Genomic DNA, 24,324 nt, shown 5'->3' on the forward strand with positions numbered 1-24,324 from the left:
TTACGGACTTGCCTTGCCGTGCGGATAACATTTTTGGCGAAAAAGTCGAGCAGGTGGTAGAGTCTCTCCACCAGCGGGACACCGCATTCGACAAGTTCGCCCGCCGGCAGCCTTCAGCTTCTACCTCTACAGGTAGACGATTTTTCGGGGGAAGGAAGACTGTTCCCTATACTTCTGGCAAGCGTAGGTACAATCCTCCTTCCCGACAGCCTGCGGCCCAGGCTAAGCCCCAGCGCGCTCGCTCTCGTCAGCAGCGTGCGAATCAGCAAGGCCCCGCGGCTCCCCAGCAAAAGCAAGGGGCGAGCTTTTGACTGGCTCCAGCAGAGCATAGCCGACATCCAAGTGTCAGTGCCGGGCGACCTGCCTGTCGGAGGGAGGTTGAAAGCTTTTCACCAAAGGTGGCCTCTTATAACCTCCGATCAGTGGGTTCTCCAAATAGTCCGGCAAGGATACACCCTCAATTTGACCTCTCAACCTCCAAATTGTCCACCGGGAGCTCAGTCCTACAGCTTCCAGCACAAGCAGGTACTTGCAGAGGAACTCTCCGCCCTTCTCAGCGCCAATGCGGTCGAGCCCGTGCCATCCGGGCAAGAAGGGCTGGGATTCTATTCCAGGTACTTCCTTGTGGAAAAGAAAACAGGGGGGATGCGTCCCATCCTAGACCTAAGGGCCCTGAACAAATATCTCGTAAAAGAAAAGTTCAGGATGCTTTCCCTGGGCACCCTTCTCCCCATGATTCAACAAAACGATTGGCTATGCTCTCTGGACTTGAAGGATGCCTACACACACATCCCGATACTGCCAGCTCACAGACAGTATCTGCGATTTCAGCTGGGCGCACGCCACTTCCAGTACTGTGTGCTACCCTTTGGGCTCGCCTCTGCGCCCAGGGTGTTCACAAAGTGCCTAGCTGTGGTAGCAGCGGCGCTTCGCAGGCTGGGGGTGCACGTGTTCCCATATCTCGACGATTGGCTGGTGAAGAACACATCCGAGGCAGGAGCCCTGCAGTCCATGCAGATGACTATTCGCCTCCTGGAGCTACTGGGGTTTGTGATAAATTACCCAAAGTCCCATCTTCTCCCAGTGCAGAAACTCGAATTCATCGGAGCCCTGCTGGATTCTCGGACGGCTCGCGCCTATCTCCCAGAGGCGAGGGCCAACAACTTGTTGTCCCTCGTCTCGCGGGTGCGAGCGTCCCAGCAGATCACAGCTCGGCAGATGTTGAGATTGCTGGGCCACATGGCTTCCACAGTTCATGTGACTCCCATGGCCCGCCTTCACATGAGATCTGCTCAATGGACCCTAGCCTCCCAGTGGTATCAGGCCGCCGGGGGTCTAGAGGACGTGATCCACCTGTCCACGAGTTTTCTCGAATCCCTGTATTGGTGGACGATTTGCTCCAATTTGACTCTGGGACGTCCCTTCCAAATTCCTCAGCCTCAAAAAGTGCTGACCACGGATGCGTCTCTCCTGGGATGGGGAGCTCATGTCGATGGGCTTCACACCCAAGGAAGGTGGTCCCTCCAAGAAAGCGATCTACAGATCAATCTTCTGGAGTTGCGAGCGATCTGGAACGCTCTGAAGGCTTTCAGAGATCGGCTGTCCCACCAAATTATCCAAATTCAGACAGACAATCAGGTTGCCATGTACTATGTCAACAAGCAGGGGGGCACCGGATCTCGCCCCCTGTGTCAGGAAGCCGTCAGCATGTGGCTCTGGGCTCGCCGTCAAGGCATGGTGCTCCAAGCCACATATCTGGCAGGCGTAAACAACAGTCTGGCCGACAGGTTGAGCAGGATTATGCAACCTCACGAGTGGTCGCTCAATTCCCGTGTGGTGCGACAGATCTTCCAGGCGTGGGGCACCCCCCTGGTGGATCTCTTCGCATCTCAAGCGAACCACAAGGTCCCTCAGTTCTGTGCCAGGCTTCAGGCCCACGGCAGACTGGCGTCGGATGCCTTCCTCCTGGATTGGGGGGAAGGTCTGCTGTATGCTTATCCTCCCATTCCTCTGGTGGGGAAGACTTTGTTGAAACTCAAGCAAGACCGAGGCACCATGATTCTGATTGCTCCCTTTTGGCCGCGTCAGATCTGGTTCCCTCTTCTTCTGGAGTTATCCTCCGAAGAACCGTGGAGATTGGAGTGTTTTCCGACCCTCATCACGCAGGACGAAGGGGCTCTGCTGCATCCCAACCTCCAGTCCCTGGCTCTCACGGCCTGGATGTTGAGGGCGTAGACTTTGCCTCTTTGGGTCTGCCAGAGGGTGTCTCCCGCATCTTGCTTGCTTCCAGGAAAGACTCCACTAAGAGAAGTTACTTCTTTCATTGGAGGAGGTTTGCCGTCTGGTGTGACAGCAAGGCCCTAGATCCTCGCTCTTGTCCTACACAGACCCTGCTTGAATACCTTCTCCACTTGTCTGAGTCTGGTCTGAAGACCAACTCCGTAAGGGTTCACCTTAGTGCAATCAGTGCATACCATTACCGAGTGGAAGGTAAGCCGATCTCAGGACAGCCTTTAGTTGTTCGCTTCATGAGAGGTTTGCTTTTGTCAAAGCCCCCTGTCAAGCCTCCTACAGTGTCATGGGATCTCAATGTCGTTCTCACCCAGCTGATGAAACCTCCTTTCGAGCCACTGAATTCCTGCCATCCGAAGTACTTGACCTGGAAGGTCATTTTCTTGGTGGCAGTTACCTCGGCTCGTAGAGTCAGTGAGCTTCAGGCCCTGGTAGCCCAGGCCCCTTACACCAAATTTCATCACAACAGAGTAGTCCTCCGCACTCACCCTAAGTTTCTGCCAAAGGTTGTGTCGGAGTTCCATCTGAACCAGTCAATTGTCTTGCCAACATTCTTTCCCCGTCCTCATTCCTGCCCTGCTGAACGTCAGCTGCACACATTGGACTGCAAGAGAGCATTGGCCTTCTATCTGGAGCGGACACAGCCCCACAGACAGTCCGCCCAATTGTTTGTTTCTTTTGATCCCAACAAGAGGGGAGTGGCTGTAGGGAAACGCACCATATCCAATTGGCTAGCAGATTGCATTTCCTTCACTTACGCCCAGGCTGGGCTGGCTCTTGAGGGTCATGTCACGGCTCATAATGTTAGAGCCATGGCAGCGTCGGTAGCCCACTTGAAGTCAGCCACCATGGAGGAAATTTGCAAAGCTGCGACGTGGTCATCTGTCCACACATTCACATCTCATTACTGCCTGCAGCAGGATACCCGACGCGACAGTCGGTTCGGGCAGTCAGTTCTTCAGAACCTGTTTGGGCTTTAGGATCCAACTCCACCCCCCGAGGGCCCTGTTTGTTCTGTTCCAGGCTGCACTCTCAGTTAGTTGGTAAATTTTTTAGGTCAATCTCAGTTATGTCCTCGCCGTTGCGAGGCCCAATTGACCAATGTTGTTGTTTTGAGTGAGCCTGGGGGCTAGGGATACCCCATCAGTGAGAACAAGCAGCCTGCTTGTCCTCGGAGAAAGCGAATGCTACATACCTGTAGAAGGTATTCTCCGAGGACAGCAGGCTGATTGTTCTCACAAACCCGCCCGCCTCCCCTTTGGAGTTGTGTCTTCCCTTGAGGTGTATTGTCTTGCTACATACTGGACTGGCCGGCTCGAGCCGGTTTCGGGCGGGAAGACGGCCGCGCATGCGCGGTGCGCGCGGGCGCGCGAGGGCTAGCAAAGGACTTTGCTAGTGAAGTTTCCGATTGGAGGGGCTGCCGTGGACGTCACCCATCAGTGAGAACAATCAGCCTGCTGTCCTCGGAGAATACCTTCTACAGGTATGTAGCATTCGCTTAAAGGTCATTAAGTATATAAAGGTCTTTTCCATTGCAGGTGTTAGCCTGTTTATTTTTCTTTTGGAAATTTTCAAAATTAATAAAAATAAAACTAATTTTAAAAAATGTAAAAAAAGAAGGCAAGGGAGCAATCTTTTATATATAAGTACATAAGTATTGCCATACTGGGACAGACCGAAGATCCATCAAGCCCAATATCCTGTTTCCAACAGTGGCCAATCCAGGTCACAAGTATCTGGCAAAATCCCAAAACAGTACAATACATTTTATGCTGCTTATCCTAGAAATAAGCAGTGGATTTTCCCCCGAGTCCATTTTAATAATGGTCTATGGACTTTTCGTATATGAAGATGTCCAAACCTTTTTTAAACCCCGCTAAGCTAACTGCTTTTACTACATTCTTTGGCAAGAAATTCCAGAGTTTAATTTTAGTGAACCTTTTATTTATTTACAATTACTTGATATACCACAAGGGCCAATGTTGGTTTCTTTGCAGTTTACAGAGCTAAAAAGAAAAACGAAAGGAAAAGAAAAGAAGGAAGGATAGGTAGAGCGGAGCTGGGGGAAAAAATAAGCTTAGGCTTCAGGGAAGTCCAGAATGAAAAGATGTGTTTTGAGTGCAGTCTTGAATTTTGTGTAACAGGGTTTCAGATGAAGCTGAATTGGAAGGGAATTCCAGAGTTTGGATCCAGTGTAGCTGGTGACAGAGGCACAAGTGGTGTCGAGGTGAAGAACAGATGGGGAAGGAAGTACAAGTTGACCTGTTTTAAGAGAACAGAGGGTGTGGGGAGAGCACAGGGGATAAATAGACGAGACAAATAATCAGGCACAAGAGGGAAGTAGAACTTGAGTGTCAAGATCTTGAATTGTATACATGAGGACAAGGGAAGCCAGTGTTTAAGCTGAAGAAGTAGAGTGATATGGTCAAAAGTCTTAGATTTGTAAAGTAGGTGGATAGCGGTGGATTGCACAAGTTGGAGATGTTTGAGGGAGTAGAGAGGCAGTGAATTGCAGTAATCAAGGTGAGTGATGGTTAGGCTCAGAAGGAGAGAGTGAATAGCAGGAGCTGGAAGGAGGGATCTAACAGCGTAGATGCAGTGGAGGGCACTGTAATGAAGAAATTTCTCCAGGTGGGGATAATATTATGGCTGTATAAAGACAGACCACCCGATATGCAAACAAAAGTGGCCACTAAAACGGCGCTTAAGCAGCTATCCAGCAATATTCAGTGTCGGATGGCCGACTGTCCAGCACTGAATATTGCCATTTAGCGGCTTAAATATGGCCAGTTATATTGGGCGATATAACCAGCTATCCGCCAATTTGTAAAGTGAAAGCGGCCAAATTTGGTGGCTATATTTGGCTGCCACAACAGGTGGAATAACTTTGGCCGGTCTCACTTTAAGTGGCCATCGCTGAATATCAGCATGGCCGGTTAAAATCGGATCATCCAAAGTTAAACCATTCAATGACAGTCACCGGAAGTGGATCAGCATTGAATATCCGGGTTTAGCACCAACTGCAGGAGACAGCCTGGTTATCTCCCACGATTTGGATATCAGGGCCAGAGACTGTGAAAAGAGTATTCTCCGAGGACAAGCAGGCTGCTTGTTCTCACGACTGGGTTGACGTCCGCGGCAGCCCCCACCAACCGGAAGAAGCTTCGCGGGACGGTCGGCACGCAGGCCACGCCCACCGCGCATGCGCGGCCGCCTTCCCGCCCGTGCGCGACCGCTCCCGCCAGTTACTTTTTTTCCGCGACTGAGAGAGTTGTGCAATTGCCTCTCTCTCTGTTCAGCCGCCGGATTTTCGACCGCGTTTACGCGGATCGTCGCTTGGATTCCCGTTCGGTTTCCTCTCATCTTGTTTGTATTGTTTTAAAAAAAAAAAAAAAAAGAGAAATTTTTCGCGCGTGTGGAGCACGCGCTCCCCTTTTCCCTCGCTTACTAGCGGGGACGCCACGTTGCGGCCTAGTGGCCGCTCGGTCGGTTGATTTTTTCGTGGTGTGATTTTAGCCACCATTGCCGACTTTGACTTCGCCGACGCGATTTTTCCGTCGATGTCCTCGAAGGTCCCGAGTGGATTTAAAAAGTGTGGTCGCTGCGGCCGGCCGATCTCGCAGACCGACACCCACGCTTGGTGCCTCCAGTGCCTCGGGCCGGAGCACAATCTCAAGTCGTGCGCTTTGTGTCTCGGTCTCCGGAAACGGACTCAGGTTGCGAGGCAAGTTCTGCGGGACCGTCTTTTTGGAACTTGCGCCGGCCCCTCGACGTCGACCTCGACGGCATCGGTATCGAAGGTCGGTTCTTCGGTACCGGTATCGATGCCCGAGACATCGGCACCGATGGCAGCGACCCCAGGAGAACAGGTCCCGTCGGCCCGCCGGTCCGCCGGTGAGAGTGGGGTTGAGAGGCCGCGTGGGCAGTCGGCCCCGGTCACTCCCTCAGCTCGTGAGCCACGGGACCGAACCCTGTCGGACCCGGTACCTCGAGACCGAGGGGGATCGACCTCCTCCTCCTCCATGCCCTCCGGCGCCGGTGACGTGCACCGGAAAAAAGATAAGAAGCGCCGTCACCGGGAGCCCTCGGTGCACCCTGAAGAGGAGTCGACGCCGAAGCGTCATCGCAGAGAGGAGAGATCTCCGTCGGTGGTGGAGGTACCGACGCGTCAGGGTTCCGGCACCTCGGTGCCGTCTCCTGGCCCCCAGCAGCTTCTGGCACCGACACCCTTACCGGCCCCACCGCCTTTCCCGGCAGCGGGCCTGGACGAGTGCCTCAGAGCCATCCTTCCGGGGATCCTGGAAGGGCTGATGCGCCAGGCTGTGCCGGCGCCGGGGGTGCTTGCGCCCTCGGCGCCGATGACTGTGGCGCCGGCGAGCTCTAGCCCGGCGCCGGGGCTGTCGACACCGCCGCCGCTTGCGGTGCCGGTCTCGACCGCCACGCAGGTGGAGTCGACGTCGATGGAGGGAGCTCCGTCCCCGCCGGCGCGGGAGTCCACCGCTCGACGACACCGAGACCTCGGTGCCTCGACGTCGAGCCGGGCCCGGTACAGGACTCAGCTACATGAGCTAATGTCCGATACCGAGGATGAGGACTCGTGGGGGGAAGAGGAGGACCCTAGATATTTCTCCTCAGAGGAGTCTACGGGCCTTCCCTCGGACCCCACGCCTTCACCGGAGAGGAAGCTCTCACCTCCTGAGAGTTTCTCCTTTGCCTCTTTTGTGCGGGATATGTCTATAAGCATTCCCTTCCCCGTGGTCTCTGTGGAAGAGCCGAGGGCCGAGATGCTCGAGGTCCTCGACTATCCATCACCACCTAGAGAGTCCTCCACGGTACCGCTGCACAATGTCCTGAAGGAGACGCTGCTTCGGAACTGGGTGCGACCACTAACTAACCCCACCATTCCCAAGAAAGCAGAGTCCCAGTACAGGATCCACTCTGACCCAGAGCTCATGCGGCCCCAGTTGCCCCATGACTCAGCGGTCGTGGATTCTGCTCTCAAGAGGGCACGGAGTTCGAGGGATACCGCCTCGGCGCCCCCGGGGCGGGAGTCTCGCACTCTGGACTCATTTGGGAGGAAGGCCTACCAATCCTCCATGCTCGTGACCCGCATCCAATCTTACCTGCTCTATATGAGCATCCACATGCGGACCAATGTGCAACAGCTGGCGGACCTGGTCGATAAGCTCCCGCCGGAGCAGTCCAGGCCTTATCAGGAGGTGGTCAGGCAGCTGAAGGCGTGCAGAAAGTTCCTGTCCAGGGGGATTTTTGACACCTGTGACGTGGCATCTCGTGCTGCGGCCCAAGGTATAGTGATGCGCAGGCTCTCATGGCTGCGTGCCTCTGACCTGGACAACCGCACCCAGCAGAGACTGGCTGACGTCCCTTGCCGGGGGGATAATATTTTTGGCGAGAAGGTCGAGCAGATGGTTGACCAACTGCATCAGCGGGAAACCGCTCTCGACAAGCTCTCCCACCGGGCACCTTCAGCACCCGCCCCCGCGGGCGGGCGTTTTTCCCGGGCTCGGCAGGCTGCACCCTATTCTTTTGCGAAGCGTAGGTACAACCAGCCGGCCCGAAGGCCTCGTCAGGCACAGGGACAGCCCCAGCGCGCTCGTTCCCGTCAACAGCGTGCGCCTAAGCAGCCCCCTGCGCCTCCACAGCAAAAGCCGGGGACGGGCTTTTGACTGGATCCATGGGAACATAGCCGCCCTACAAGTGTCCGTACCGGACGACCCGCCGGTCGGAGGGAGGTTAAAATTCTTTCACCAAAGGTGGCCTCTCATAACCTCCGACCAGTGGGTTCTCCAAATAGTGCGGTACGGATACGCCCTGAATTTGGCCTCCCTGCCTCCAAATTGTCCTCCGGGAGCTCAGTCTTTCAGCTCCCATCACAAGCAGGTACTTGCAGAGGAACTCTCCGCCCTTCTCAGCGCCAATGCGGTCGAGCCCGTACCACCCGGGCAGGAAGGGCAGGGATTCTATTCCAGGTACTTCCTTGTGGAAAAGAAAACAGGGGGGATGCGTCCCATCCTAGACCTGAGAGGCCTGAACAAATTCCTGGTCAAAGAAAAGTTCAGGATGCTTTCCTTGGGCACCCTTCTGCCAATGATTCAGAAAAACGATTGGCTATGTTCCCTGGATTTAAAGGACGCATACACTCACATCCCGATACTGCCAGCTCACAGACAGTATCTCAGATTCCGCCTGGGCGCACGGCACTTTCAGTATTGTGTGCTGCCCTTTGGGCTCGCCTCTGCCCCACGAGTGTTTACAAAGTGCCTCGTGGTGGTAGCGGCCTACCTACGCAAGCTGGGAGTGCACGTGTTCCCATATCTCGACGATTGGCTGGTCAAGAACACCTCGGAGGCAGGAGCCCTCCGGTCCATGCAGTGCACTATTCAACTTCTGGAGCTGCTGGGGTTTGTGATAAATTACCCAAAGTCCCATCTCCAGCCAACTCAGTCTCTGGAATTCATAGGAGCGCTGCTGAATTCCCAGACGGCTCAGGCCTACCTTCCCGAAGCGAGGGCCACCAATCTCTTGGCCCTGGCTTCGCAGACCAGAGCGTCTCAGCAGATCACAGCTCGGCAGATGTTGAGACTTCTGGGTCATATGGCCTCCACAGTTCATGTGACTCCCATGGCTCGTCTTCACATGAGATCTGCTCAATGGACCCTAGCTTCCCAGTGGTTCCAAGCCACCGGGAATCTAGAGGATGTCATCCGCCTCTCCACCAGTTGCCGCACTTCACTGCTCTGGTGGACCATACGGACCAATTTGACCCTGGGACGTCCATTCCAAATTCCGCAGCCCACGAAAGTGCTGACGACGGATGCATCTCGCCTGGGGTGGGGAGCCCATGTCGATGGGCTTCACACCCAGGGTCTGTGGTCCCTCCAGGAAAAGGATCTGCAGATCAACCTCCTGGAGCTCCGAGCGATCTGGAACGCACTGAAGGCTTTCAGAGATCGGCTGTCCTGCCAAATTATCCAAATTCGGACAGACAATCAGGTTGCAATGTATTACGTCAACAAGCAGGGGGGCACCGGATCTCGCCCCCTGTGTCAGGAAGCCGTCGGTATGTGGCGTTGGGCGTGTCGGTTCGGCATGCTTCTCCAAGCCACGTACCTGGCAGGCGTAAACAACAGTCTGGCCGACAGACTGAGCAGAGTCATGCAACCGCACGAGTGGTCGCTCCATTCCAGAGTGGTACGCAAGATCTTCCGAGAGTGGGGCACCCCCTCGGTGGATCTTTTCGCCTCTCAGACCAACCACAAGCTGCCTCTGTTCTGTTCCAGACTTCAGACACACGGCAGGCTAGCGTCAGATGCCTTTCTCCTTCATTGGGGGACCGGCCTCCTGTATGCTTATCCTCCCATACCTTTGGTGGGGAAGACCTTACTGAAGCTCAAGCAAGACCGCGGCACCATGATTCTGATAGCGCCCTTTTGGCCCCGTCAGATCTGGTTCCCTCTTCTTCTGGAGTTGTCCTCCGAAGAACCGTGGAGATTGGAGTGTTTTCCGACTCTCATTTCGCAGAACGATGGAGCGTTGCTGCACCCCAACCTTCAATCCCTGGCTCTCACGGCCTGGATGTTGAGGGCGTAGACTTCGCTGCGTTGGGTCTGTCTGAGGGTGTCTCCCGGGTCTTGCTTGCCTCTAGGAAGGATTCCACTAAAAAGAGTTACTTTTTCAAGTGGAGGAGGTTTGTCGTTTGGTGTGAGAGCAAGGCCCTAGAACCTCGTTCTTGCCCTGCACAGAACCTGCTTGAATACCTTCTGCACTTATCAGAGTCTGGCCTCAAGACCAACTCAGTAAGGAATCACCTTAGTGCGATTAGTGCTTACCATTATCGTGTGGAAGGTAAAGCCATCTCTGGAGAGCCTTTAGTCGTTCGATTCATGAGAGGCTTGCTTTTGTCAAAGCCCCCTATCAAGCCTCCTACTGTGTCATGGGATCTCAACGTCGTCCTCACCCAGCTGATGAAACCTCCTTTTGAGCCACTGAATACCTGCCATCTGAAGTACTTGACCTGGAAGGTCATTTTCTTGGTGGCAGTTACTTCAGCTCGTAGGGTCAGTGAGCTTCAAGCCCTAGTAGCTCATGCTCCATATACTAAATTTCATCACAACAGAGTAGTGCTCCGCACTCACCCAAAGTTCCTGCCGAAGGTGGTGTCGGAGTTCCATCTTAACCAGTCAATTGTCTTGCCAACATTCTTCCCCAGGCCGCATACCCGCCCTGCTGAACGTCAGTTGCACACATTGGACTGCAAGAGAGCATTGGCCTTCTACTTGGAGCGGACACAGCCCCACAGACAGTCCGCCCAATTGTTTATTTCTTTCGACCCTAACAGGCTAGGGGTCGCTGTCGGGAAACGCACCATCTCCAATTGGCTAGCAGATTGCATTTCCTTCACTTACGCCCAGGCTGGGCTGGCTCTTGAGGGTCATGTCACGGCTCATAGTGTCAGAGCCATGGCAGCGTCGGTGGCCCACTTGAAGTCAGCCACTATTGAAGAGATCTGCAAGGCTGCGACGTGGTCATCTGTCCACACATTCACATCTCATTACTGCCTCCAGCAGGATACCCGACGCGACAGTCGGTTCGGGCAGTCGGTGTTGCAGAATCTGTTTGGGGTGTAAATCCAACTCCACCCTCCAGGACCCGAATTTATTCTGGTCAGGCTGCACTCTCAGTTAGTTGTTCTTCGTAGGTCAATTTCTGTTGTACCCTCGCCGTTGCGAGGTTCAATTGACCTGGGTTATTGTTTTGAGTGAGCCTGAGAGCTAGGGATACCCCAGTCGTGAGAACAAGCAGCCTGCTTGTCCTCGGAGAAAGGGTATGATACATACCTGTAGCAGTTGTTCTCCGAGGACAGCAGGCTGATTGTTCTCACCTACCCTCCCTCCTCCCCTTTGGAGTTGTGTGTTTCATATTTTATTGCTTGTCATTCAACTGGCGGGAGCGGTCGCGCACGGGCGGGAAGGCGGCCGCGCATGCGCGGTGGGCGTGGCCTGCGTGCCGACCGTCCCGCGAAGCTTCTTCCGGTTGGTGGGGGCTGCCGCGGACGTCAACCCAGTCGTGAGAACAATCAGCCTGCTGTCCTCGGAGAACAACTGCTACAGGTATGTATCATACCCTATCTAGGGGCCATAGTATAAAAATGTAAATGGATCTTACAGATGGATGTGAATAGTGATGATTGTTGTTTGAGTGTTTGGTGTAACAGAAATGGTGGAAAGTGTAGTGTAGCAAGAGCTGCACTTTAAATTTTTGTATAGAATGTAGGCAGCAGTTAACATTTCTGGGTTTAAAAATCTTTGGACAAGTTCCCGGAGGAAAAGTTCATAATCTGCTATTAAAATAGACATGGAGAAAGCCACTACTTATCCCTGGGTTCAGTAGCATGGAATCTTGCTACTCTATGGAGTTCTGGAATCTTGCTACTTTTTGAAATTCCGGAATCTTGCTGTTCTTTGGGGTTCTGGAATGTCACAACTCAGGGTTGGTGAGCCTTTGGTTTACCTGCTGTTCCAACGCGGAGGTCAGGCAGGCCCCGGCCGGCTGCAGGCGAGTCATGTCCCAGCTAGGGCTAGACTGGAAGGTGTGCTGGAACTGGAGACTGGAGGATGAACTGGAATTAAAGACAGGAAGACATACTGGAGCAAGAGATAGGAGGAAGCTGGAACTGAAGAATGGAAGACATACTGGAATTGGAGACAGGAGAAAGCTGGAACTGAAGACTGGAAGCAAGGCTGAGGACAAGGCTGGTGGCTAGGCTGGAGACAAGACTGCAACTCATTCCTAGACAACGCTAGATGACACGTTGCAAAGGCAAGGAGGAAGTGGATCTAGCCCCTAATAAGGGCTCTGGCTTCTGACATCATCCAGGGGCACTTCTGGATCCTCCCACCACTGGTCCAGTAAGAAAAATCTCCTCACGCATGTGCTTGCACCAAGGATTGCTGACGTCAGCCAGTGAGGGAACAGTATACACAAGCAGCAGCAAGCCCCAGGATGCCAGGAGAGGTGCTGGAAATCCCAGAGAGGTGCAGTGGAGGTCGGCCCTGACATCCCCTGACAAGAGGTGAGGGTATGAGATGGTACAGCCATGACTGTGACAGTACCCCCTCCCCAAAGACCCTCCTCTTCTCAGTCTGGGTTTGGGTCTATGAGGAAACATACGGTGGAATCTGATGAGTAGTGGAGCATGGACATGGGCCACCAGCTCCCAGGAGTTTTCTTTAGGGACCATATCTTTTCCACGCAGTTAGGTACTGAAGTTTGCCACGCTGCCTCCTGGAGTCAAGGATGTCTTGGACTTCATACTCCTGGTCTGGGTCCACGCCACAGTGGAGGGTACAGGCATCTTCTTTCTTTTACCATTCAAAGCCAAGGGGTTGAAGAGAGATATGTGGAATGTATTATGGACCCGCAGAGTAGGAGGTAGCTTCAGCTGGTAAGCCATGGACCTCACTTGGCAAATGATGGGATATGGCCAAATGAACCGGAGAGCAAACTTGGTAGATGGGGTCTTAAAGCAAAGGCTCTGGGTAGATAACCAGACCAAGTCCCCAGGTCAACATTGAGAAGTGGGACATCTCTTCTTATCCACTTGTTAGCTTAGTAGCTTGGGGTAAAAGTTCTTGAGTCATTTCCCATTGACTACCAAGGGCTGCAGCCATAACCTCAACGGCAGATACAGTGGCAGTCAGAAGCCAGGCAAAAGTACCCAAGGATGCCATCCAAAGACTATCTGAAAAGATGTAGATCCGGAGGCTTCGCTTACATGGTTGTTATAGCTAAATTAAGCCCAGGGTAGTAGTTGTGACCAGTCGTTTTTTTGGACTGACACATAGCTGCATAGAAAGTCCTTTAAGATCTGATTAACTCATTCAGTCTGACCGTTGGTTTGAGGATGGTAGCCAGAAGAAAAATTCAAGTCAATTTGTAAGATATTACATAGGCTTTGCCAAAACCTCGAAGTAAACTGGATTCTGGTAGCCCATGCAAGCGAAAAAATTCTTTAAAGAAGTGTCGAGCTAAGGCAGGCGCAAATGGTAAACCAGGTAGTGGAACAAAATGAGCCACCTTGGAAAATCAGTCAGTGACCACCCTAATGGTGGCAAATCCTTCAGACTTGGGAAGGTCTGTCATGAAGTCCATGGCTATGTGGGTCCACGGAATCTTCGGCAGTGGAAGAGGTTGTAGTAACCCCCATGGTTGTGAATGAGAAGGCTTGTGACTAGCATAGACTGAATAGGAGGTTACAAAGTCACACACATCCTTTATCATCTGGGGCCACCAATATGTTTGTGATATGAATTCCAATGTCCTGCAAACTCCGGGTTGTCCAGAGAGTCCCCATCTCAGTACAGCATCCCAGAGTCGTTATGGTACTACCATCGTGCCAGGAGATACCTGTAGGGATGCAGCTGCCAGGATTTTGGCTGGGTCTAGGATAGTCTGCAAGTCAGGACTCTCATCGGTAGGCTGGAAGGATTGAGAGAGCGCATCAGCTTGAGTGTTCGGTCGGGCATAAGACAATGACCATCGAGCCAAGGGGGGGTTGAGTCTGCAAGCCTCCCGCAGGTAGATTAGGTTTTTGTGGTCAGTGTGCACTGTGAATGGATGTTTAGCTCCCTCAAGGAGGTGGTGCCACTCTCTCAACACCAGTAATTCTCAGTCTCCAATGGTATAATTCTTCTCCACAGGTGAAAACGTCTTGGAAAAGAAGGCACAAGGCAACAGCTTACCCTTGGTATCAGATTGAGAAAGGACAGTATTGGCCCCTATGGAAGAAGCATCGATTTCAACAAAGAAAGCCTTTTCTGGATCGGGATGACGGAACACCAGAAGGCTTGTTTCAAGCAGTCAAAGGCCCATGTAGCCTCTTCTGGCTATTCCTGGGTGTTAGCTTCTTAAGGCTGTGAGGGGTGCAGCAATGGTTGAATATCCTTGGATAAATTATTGATACTAATTCGTGAATCCTAGAAAACATTGCAAGGCTCATTGCCCCACAGGACAAGGCCAATCACAGTTAGCGGACAGCTTCACGGGATCCATCTTAAGGCCTAGATGATGTAGCCTAGAAAAGGCAATTCACTCCATTCAAACATGCACTTCTCCAATTTAGCATATAGGTGATTCTCACAGAGACGTTGGAGGACCTGTTGTACTTGTTCATGATGTTGATCAAGTGTTATATCATCGAGCTAAACCAGTACACAGCTCTGTAACAGGTCCCAGAAGACATCATTCACAAAATTTTGGAAGATGGCTGGGCACTGAAGAGGCCAAAAGGTATGACTAAATATTGGTAATGTCCATCTCTAGTGTTAAACACCATTTTCCATTCGTCTTCTCGATTGTGAATCAAGTTGTAGGCTCCTCTAAGATCCAATTTAGTGAAGATACAGGCTCCTTGAAGACAGTCACACAGCTCAGATATCAGAGGGAGTGAGTATTTGTTCTTAACAGTGATGGCATTCAATCCTTGATAATCAAAGAAGGGACATAAGGTACCATCTTTCTTCCCCAACAAAGAAGAAGACAGCTCCTGCGGGAGAGGTGGATGGGTGGATGAAGCCCTTCTATAAATTTTCCGCATTGTAATCAGATGTGGCCTGGGTTTCGGGAACAGAGAGTGGGTAAATCTTTCCCCGGGGTGGCATCTTACCTTGCAAGAGATCGATGGGACAGTCGTACTCTTGATGAGTGGGAAGTGTTTTCATTTTGCTTCTTGGAGAATACATCAGCATAGGCTGCATAGGCCCGAATCAGGCATCTGGGATACTTATGTCTGCAGAAGCTAGGGCTATGGTGGGCACTATGACATCCAAACAGTGTTGATGGCAGGTGTTGCTCAGGGTAATGATTTCACTGATCTACCAGTCTGTTACAGGGTTATGCTTTTGTAGCTATGGTAAACCTAGAATGATAAGATTTACGGATGTAGAAGATGATGGTCTCTCTGTGGAGGGCCCCAATTCTCAGACATAGGAAAACAGTTTTGGCTTTAAGATGCCTCTGTATATTTCCGTACACCAAGGAGACCAGACAGCCTTGGTTAAGTCTTGGGTGGGAATTTTAAAATGTTGAACGAGAGCCTTGTAAATGAAATTCCCTCCTGCTCCAGAGTCAGCGAAGGCTTCAGTGATCTTTATTTCTTGGTCAAGGTCTAGCAGTGCTGGGACTAGAAACTGGGTATGGGGAATCTGGGCAGAAGGACCTAGCAGTGTTTTCCCAGCCAGAGCTAGGCCTGAAAGTTTCCCGACTTTTTAGGCTATTTCAGGGTGTAATGTCCCATCTCACCACAGAGATTTGCGTCTTTGCTTTTCTTGTTCTGCATGAGTTTCCCAGAATCTGGAGGTAAGGTCTCCTTGTTGGGAGGTCATATAGGACGCTGGAAACTAGGTGCCAGACAGACCATCCTGCGGGAAAATTGTCATTCCAGGGCTCGTTCCTGGAACCGGGTATCTAACTGGTTACTAAGGCAGATGAGAATATCCAGCAAAGAAGGAAGATCCCGTCCCGCCAGCTCATCTTTAGTTTGAGGTGTTAACCCTTTAGTAAAAGGGTCTCCTAGCAATGGCTAGGCACTGGCAAAATAAACAAGGGCCCAGCTGGACAGACTGGTTCATGAAAGCAGAAGATTTATGGTGTTTTGATAAAGTGACCTTTCTTTCCATATGTGCTCCTCTTTGCCATGGTTTTGTTCCTCAGTTAATTAACGTGAATTCTGAAGGCACATTACAGTTGTAACCTGGGTCTCACTGACCAGCTCAGTTCTGACCGACCTGGGCCAAAAAAGAGTCTTCCCCACTCACTGTCCGCACATATTTCAGTCTCTCTCACTCGAGTGCAGGCTGGGGCCAGATAAAAATCCGGAAGGCCGTAGGATGTTAAGCTGGGCTTTATCCTGAGTACCCTTGAACAGTTCAGGAGTAAGATCTTCACTCACTCTCTCTCAAGGAATACTTGTCACGCCAAGAAATTATCTTTTATGCAAAGCTTTACTGAACTCTGCAACGGGCAATTAATCCAACTTCATAATTCCTTATGTACATTCAGCATTTGGTTTAAGAGGTTTTGCATCCATCAAGACCATTTGGTACAGTCTTATCCACTAACTAAACGGTGTCATAGCAAAATCCAGAAATATATACAAATTTATAACTTCACCCATCTTTTTGGGCTGCATAAGCTGATTTTTAAAAAAAGTTCCAGAGGAGATCCGGGAAATTATAGACTGGTGAGTCTGATGTCGGTACCGGGCAAAATGGTAGAGGCTATTATTAAGAATAAAATTACAGAGCACATACAAAAACATGGGCTGATGAGACAAAGTCAGCATGGATTTAGTGCAGGGAAGTCTTGCCTCACCAATCTACTGCATTTTTTTTGAGGGGGTGAACAAACATGTGGACAGTGTGGAGCCAGTGGATATTGTGTATCTGGATTTTCAAAAGGCGTTTGACAAAGTGCCTCATGAAAGACTCCTGAGGAAACTGGAGAGTCATGGGATCGGAGGTAGGGTATTACTATGGATTAAGAGCTGGTTGAAAGATAGGAAGCAAAGAGTAGGGTTGAATGGTCAGTATTCTCAGTGGAGAAGGGTAGTTAGTGGGGTCCTGCAGGGGTCTGTGCTGGGACCGCTGCTTTTTAACATATTTATAAATGACCTAGAGATGGGAGTAACTAGTGAGGTAATTAAATTCGCAGATGACACAAAGTTATTCAGGGTCGTCAAGTCTCAGGAGGAGTGTGAAAGATTATAGGAGGACCTCGCGAGACTGGGGGATTGGGCGTGCAAGTGGCAGATGAAGTTCAGTGTTGACAAGTGCAAAGTGAAGCATGTGGGTAAGAGGAACCCGAATTACAGCTATTTCATGCAAGGTTCCGTGTTAGCGGAGTAGAGCGGACAGATGTGAAGCGTTTGTTTACACTTTCAAACAACAAGAAAACCAGGGGCTGAGGGGTGATATGATAGAAGTATACAAGATAATGAGCGGAGTAGAGCGGACAGATGTGAAGCGTTTGTTTACACTTTCAAACAACAAGAAAACCAGGGGACACAAGATGAAGCTAGAATATGGTAGATTTAAAACAAATAGGAGAAAGTATTTCTTTACTCAGCGTGTAGTTAGACTCTGGAACTCGTTGCCGGAGAATGTAGTGACAGCAGCTGGCCTTACGGAATTTAAGGGGGGTTTGGACAGATTCCTGAGGGAAAAGTCCATTGAACATTATTCATTTTTTTTTTTTTTTGGGGGGGGGGGGGGTTGCCAGGTTCTTGAAGCCTGGATTGGCTGCTGTCGGAGACTGGATGCTGGGCTTGATGGACCCTTGGTCTTTTCCCAGTATGGTGGTGCTTATGTACTTATGTACTAATCCAAGGCTGTGCTGATAATGTTAGTTGTCACCAGCATACTCCTCCAGGATTAGACTTCCTTGTCTGTCCTCTCCTTCAGAGTTGCACTTCACTGAGCTGCACCCTCTGGCCTTGAACAGGCTCTTCTCTGTTCCTGCTCATGAGCTGGGGAAAGAGAGTAGTATTGTGAGTATGGAATATATATATATAGGATGTATGGAAATCACAGCCTATAAAAACCAGAATGTGAACAGGTTTCGGAGGCTATGGTCACCTTATGAGAAGTAGTTGCATGATGAGCAACTGTTTAGTGGGTTAGTAGGAAATTAGTCATATAATGATGGAGTCAGGAGAAGGGTGAAGGGGTTAAAGTGTAAAATGTACAATCTTTTCTTGGTGCATGGAGAACTGGTATGTAAAAAGAACAATTGCACATATTTAAATCTTTTTATTAAATGAAAATAAAACATTTTCTTTACAACAAACTGGTATTTGTAAACAAGTCTCATAAACAGCAAATATGCATTATCACCTGGTAAAAAATATTGATTTACGATTTAGTAAAAATCATATCCCCTTTCCCCTCCCACTTTACCCAACCATCTCCTCTTTCCAAGATTCGTATTCACCCTCACAAAAGTTTCAGAAAGGTCCCTCTCCGAACAAACCCAGTTACTCGGAAAGCCACAGTATCAGCAACAAACTATAACCCCCCTTTCCCCCACCACATCCCTCCCTACCCCCTTCCTACAATAGCCCTATACTTTAAGCTTTCCACCCTGTCCGGAACCCATATGCCTTTCAAAAGAGCAATTACATGACGGTGTGGTGTGATTTGCTTGAACCTTCATTTAAAAAATTTTTTAAATAAACTCTAGGTTTATAATTAATTCAGGCTCAAAGGAAATTGATCACTGTGTGGTTTGGGGGAACCTATGGGGTCCAATCACTATCTGAGTCGAGCAGTCAACAAACTGTTTGGGTCCTTCTACCCAAATCAAGGCACAGATTGCCAGTAATAGAGAGAGATTCTAGCAGGGGGCAGACTAAGGCGGTGAGTGTGCTCTGCCCCCCCCCCCATTCACATGTTGTAGTTGAGGCAGGATCCCATATGTATTTTGGGGGCACCACCCAACTTCATTATGTTTGCAGTTACCTTGAAATTGTACCTATTTTCATCTGATCCCCACCCAGTCTCAGCCCAGCTACTGCAGTGATGGTCCATGGCCAAGTGCCACTGACCACAGCTCCCTCAAAAAACCAACACCCACACACCCCGAGTTTGGCAAAAGAGCATCTGTATGATTTACAAGGACTTTGTGGAGCTACACATTGGGTTGGGGAGATCGAGGAAGTTGATCACTGTCTTAGTTCAGACCAATCACTTTTTCGGATGGAGGGGCTACAGGATGTTGATCGTTGACTGGGTTCGAGAGCCAAGGAAGGCATTTTCCGAGTTGCTAATTTCATACACCTAGCACCTGGGATGGAAGAAGACTTAGAGCAGTTGTGGGGACTCTGTAGATGGGGCAGGTCAGGGAAATTCAGTTTCTAAGCAGGACTTTCTAACCCCCTTCCCCTTCTCTCAATAGGTTTGAGTGGGAGATATCCCTGGAGGAAGCCCAGGGGAAGATGTTGGAAGTCTCTGTTAAGAACAGCATCTCCTTTATATCTCGGGAGCGGGAGCTGCTTGCAAAGGTACAGGACACTGGAGCCATCATGTCAGTGATGGTCTGAAGAAATTATTCTGTTGCTTCAGAGAATCCGTTGAATTTAGGGACAGTTATGGTAATCTCACCCTCCTCCTCATGCTGTTTTTCTCCCTTGTGTGTGAAGCTTGACATCCTGTTTTGACTGTTTCTTCCAGGTCTACGTTGATTTGGCTCGGCTGGACCTGTCTGTGGGAGTGACTCAGTGGTGAGTGTCCCAACATTACTGTCTGCCTATTTTTTTGTTCTCTCACTTCTCTTCTTTTTGTACCAATCTCTGGAGGTCTCCAAAACAGCACCTCCCCACCCCCCACAAGATCCTAACCTAGTGACTATCTCAGAAATATCTTCTGCAATGTTTTGTGTCATAGGAACATAGAAAATGATGGCAGAAAGTGAGTATATGGCCAGTCCAGTCTGCCCATGCCATCTAGTTTCTTTTAACTCATTCTGTGCTTGTCCCATGCTTTCTTGAATTTGAATACTGTTCTTATCTCCACCGCCTACTGGGAGGCTGTTCCATACATTTCCCTTCCTTTCTGTGAATAAATATTGCCTTATATTACTCTTCAGTCTGCCCCCTTTCTCGCTCATCCAATGACCCCCCCTCATTCCAGAACCCCTTTTCTGTTACAACACATCCAAGGCCTTTTTTTAATCTCCCTTTTCCTGCCTTTCTTCCAAGGTATAACATGTTTAGATCTTTAAGCCTGTCTTCTTAAGCTTTATGATGAAGAGTGTCAACCATCTTAGCAACCACCCTCTGCTCTGACTCCATCTAGTTTGTATCTTTTTGAAGGTGCGGTCTCTAGAATTTTACACAGTGCTCCAATTGAGAATTCCCCAGAGACTTATTCAGAGGCACCATCACCAATTGTTTCTTGCTGATTATTATTCTAAGTGTGTACAAAAAGAAGATACCCACACGCACACTAACAGGAAATTAGAAAAAAAGAGGGGAACGACCAAATGAATTCTAACACAAGGATAAATTAATAATAACCAAACAATTGAAACTGTGTAACAAAGTTATAGTCTTCTTTATTGGAAGTATATTAGTAAACGTCCTTATTGACAATGTATCACTAGACTTCAGCTTGATGCAGTCCTGCCTTTCAGCCAAGGAGATCCTGCTTCAAGAGTCAAAAGCAATTCAGTCTAGTTAATAATGCATGAATCGAAGTTATAGGGTGATAGATTTAGGATTAACGTCAGGAAATTCTTTTTCACGGAGAGGGATACCCTCCCGAGGGAGGTAGTGGAGAAAAAAATGGTGACAGAATTAAAAAATGCATGGGATGAGCACAGAGGATCTCTAATTAGAAAATGAATGGTATAAAAAAGAACAAAACTTAAATGGTTGCATGTGTATTTGTATGTTGAGTGGCACTTTAGATAGCGACTCCAGCTGTGAAGAACTAAGGCCGGTGCTGGGCTGGTTTGTACAGTCTGGGTTCCCTATATGGCAATTCGATTTAGGATGGGCTGAGGGCTTCGACAAACTCCAGTAATTTGGGATGTGAGGACAGCACCAGGCAGACTTTTACAGTCTGTGTCCCTCAGTTGACAAGACGGATTTGGATAGGCTGGAATGGGCTTCGACCGTAACATCAGTAGTTGGAAACTAAGGACAAGGCCAGACAGACTTCAACGGTCTATGTCCCAGAAATGCCAAAGAGATACAGTGATCAAGTATTTTATATCGCATTCATTGTTGGTTTAATCATGACTTGATAATGAGTGTGGTTGTTAGGCAGACTGGATGGACCATTCAAGTCTTTATCTGCCATCATTTACTGTGTCACTATGCACAGATATCATCAATGCAAGGATACAGGTCAATAATTCCAAGCACAAAGTTACACCTATGGCACCATCAAGAAAGCCACAGTACAGCTTTATTGATGGTGCCATAGTTGTACTTTTGTGCTTGGAATTATTGACTGGTATCCTTGTATTGATTATATTCATGCATTATCAACTACACTGAATTACTAGTGACTCCTGAAGCAGGTGCTTCTTGCTCCGAAACGCAGGACAGCGTTGAGTCGAAGTCTAGTGATACATAGTTAGTAAGGAGGTTTATTGATATACTTCCACTAAGGAAGACTGTACAACTTCGTTGCACAATTTCAATCGTTTGGTTATTATTAAATTATTTATCTTTGTGATGGAATTCATTTGGTCGCCCCCTCTCCTTTTTTTTTTTCATTTTTCCATTTTTCTAATGCATCCAAGCACCCTTCTAGCTTTTCCTGTTGCTTTTTCTATCTCTTTGGTCACCTTGTCACAGTAGAAGGGGAACCCTAGGTCCTAACCAGGAATCTCATCATATTATTATTACCTCCTGGATTGATCATAGATTTCCAGAAGAAACTGCATGCTGATATTCTAGAGATAAAATTAAGCCACAGGTGACAGGCACAAGCTCTGTCTATTGCAGGATTTGAGGACACCAGACTAAACTGAGTTACAGTAGTTAGCGTATCTGGGTTTTAAAATGTTTGGACAAGTTTCTGGTGGAAAAGTCCATAGTTTTTTTGTTTTTTTTTGAGACAGACATTGGGAAGCCATTGCTTGCTCTGGGATTGGTAGCATGGAATGTTGCTACCATTTGGATTTCTGCCAGGTACTTGTGACCTGGATTGGCCACTGCTGAAGCTGGATTCTGGACTAGATGGACCATTGGTCTAACCCAGGGGAGGCAACTCCGGTCCTCGAGAGCCGCAGGCAGGTCAGGTTTTCAGGATATCCACAATGAATATGCAGGAGATAGATTTGCAAGCACTGTCTCCATGGTATGCAAATCTATCTCATGCATATTTATTGTGGATATCCTGAAAACCTGACCTGCCTGCGGCTCTCGAGGACCGGAGTTGCCTACCCCTGGTCTAACCCAGTATGGCTGTTCTTCTTATGTTCTAACTAATCAGTGCTTTCTTCTTTTCTTTGCAGGTTTGAGCTGAAGGATAACAAGGGTGGTAACTAATTGCTCTCGCTCCTCCCTCTCTCTGCTGTGCTGTGCTGGGGAGCAAAATGGGGCTCTGATAACTGAGCTGATCTCAGGGGCTCCCTTTCCCCCAGCTTCCCAGGATCCACCCTGTTGCACTAGTGCTTTTCCAGGTTGTGTGCTACCTTGAATGCCTGATCCTGCCGCACCTTGTTGGAAAGGCTAAAGAGCAAGCTCGATTGCTCAGAGAGTCAGATACAGGAGGGCTCCTCATAACTGTTTTTACTCTGCAGCAGGACTCCTTGACTGTTCAACCCTCCCCCTGCTGCATTTTATTGACCAAAGACCCCTTCCTTCTGGCCATTGCAGAACCCTGTGGGGTTGCTAGGGGTAAGGTTTAAGGAGGTGTGTATGTGTAAGAGATGCATAGTGTGGCTATCAGAGGGTGTTTGTGTAAGAGTTGTATGTGTGTGTTTAGGGTACCCTGTGCCTCACATAGAAAACTGCATACTCATAAACAGCCATGCAGCTTCTGAAGTTAAGATGCTGTCCCCATGTCCTGCTTGTTGCCTCTTATCTATCCTTCCTCATAGCAAAGGCTGAATGTTACTCTGCAAACATGTGGGAGTCGCTGCCACTGCTGCTTCTTGCCAGGTAGGGAATGCTAATATTGCAGCCATACCAAAGACGCCACCTGCCACTGTGGCGTTGCCTGATGCCACGGCCACCCACGCTGACTTCCTCAACAGGACAATCACCTCTCACTTTGGCTGAAAACCCACCGGGATTCTCTTGGGGTTTGTTTGTTTTTTAGTGTTTTATGTATCTGAATGTGCCTTTTTTATAAAACCCCCTGATTTTAAACCCTTATTCCTCAATCGCTGACTGATTGTGTTTCCTCAGTTGGAACCTCTTTACACCATCTGAGTCACTGGAAGGCTTTTCTCCTCTTCCAGCACTCATATTTTATTGCCTGATAAAGCCGCTCGCCAGTACTGTCAAGTAGATGTATGCAGAATAGCACTTTCATATATAGTATGGCTCTGTAACATTAGTGAAGAAAATATAAATCCCCCATCCTGCGGATAGGAAAGCAGGTGTTCCATTTATTATATGGAACATTATCATACAGCTAGAGGTGATTTCAGCTGGTCTCTTTTAGAGAGTCACTTGGCCAAAATTCCGCCACAGCCTGATTTTAAATACAATGAAGGAAGCACTAAGACTGTACACAGAAGGAAAATAAGAAAGTGCTATGGGAAGTGATGTGATCCCAGTGGCAGAGACCTCTGTTCATTAGTACATGTCCAGGAGCTGAAGACAAGGCTGGAATGGAAAAAATGTCAGAGGTACTGCAGGTCCCTGGGATTTTATTCTGTTTGTTGTCTTGTTCAATAGAAATCAAACAAAATAAAACATGGAAAAAAGAAAATAAGATGATACCTTTTTTATTGGACATAACTTAATAAAAAAGGTATCATCTTATTTTCTTTTCCATGTTTTATTTTGTTTGATTTCTATTGATAACCTTAAGAGTGGACTAACACAGCTACCACACTCCTCTGTCTTGTTCAGAAAGGGCTTCATCTGATAAAGAGATTGTCTTTAAGTCTCAGATAAGACTATCTATGTCAGAAGCCAGCAATGTTATAGTGTATAGTTTTGTCCTGTATGTATACATGTACTCTGACTGCTCTGCTGGAATAAAGTTGTGTACACCAGTTGCTCTCAGTAATAGAAGCTGCTGTGGGTCCATTAGTCAAGACTGCCAGTAACACAAGAAGAGCGATTGTACCAGGGGTAGGCTGTGAACCTGCTCTGCCCCTCTCCTACTCACATGTACTTGAGGCAGCAGCCCATATGTATTTCGTAGGGGGAGGGGGGAGTGGGCACTCTTCTGCTGCTGCTGTGAGCTTCTAGATCAGGTAGAAGTGACCTTTGTTGGCCTCTGGTACCATCTACCTTCATTACGTTTGCAGCTACCTTGCCATTTC

The 24,324-nt window shown here is 49.2% G+C and overlaps 1 protein-coding gene across 1 annotated transcript in view; it reads left to right on the forward strand.

Annotated features, from left to right (window-relative positions):
- ESYT1 (extended synaptotagmin 1) overlaps positions 1–23,200 on the forward strand; it is a 179,329-nt gene extending 156,129 nt beyond the window's left edge. Inside the window, exons 29-31 of the mRNA XM_030196761.1 lie at positions 19,264–19,369; positions 19,539–19,588; positions 22,336–23,200. Coding sequence (XP_030052621.1) covers positions 19,264–19,369; positions 19,539–19,588; positions 22,336–22,369 — 190 coding nt within the window. The 3' untranslated portion in view covers positions 22,370–23,200. The remainder of the gene's footprint in view (positions 1–19,263; positions 19,370–19,538; positions 19,589–22,335) is intronic.
- The last annotated feature ends 1,124 nt before the right edge of the window (positions 23,201–24,324 follow it).

The sequence above is a fragment of the Microcaecilia unicolor genome, chromosome 3 (genome assembly GCF_901765095.1).
Source record: "Microcaecilia unicolor chromosome 3, aMicUni1.1, whole genome shotgun sequence".
Classification (NCBI taxonomy): Eukaryota; Metazoa; Chordata; class Amphibia; order Gymnophiona; family Siphonopidae; genus Microcaecilia; species Microcaecilia unicolor.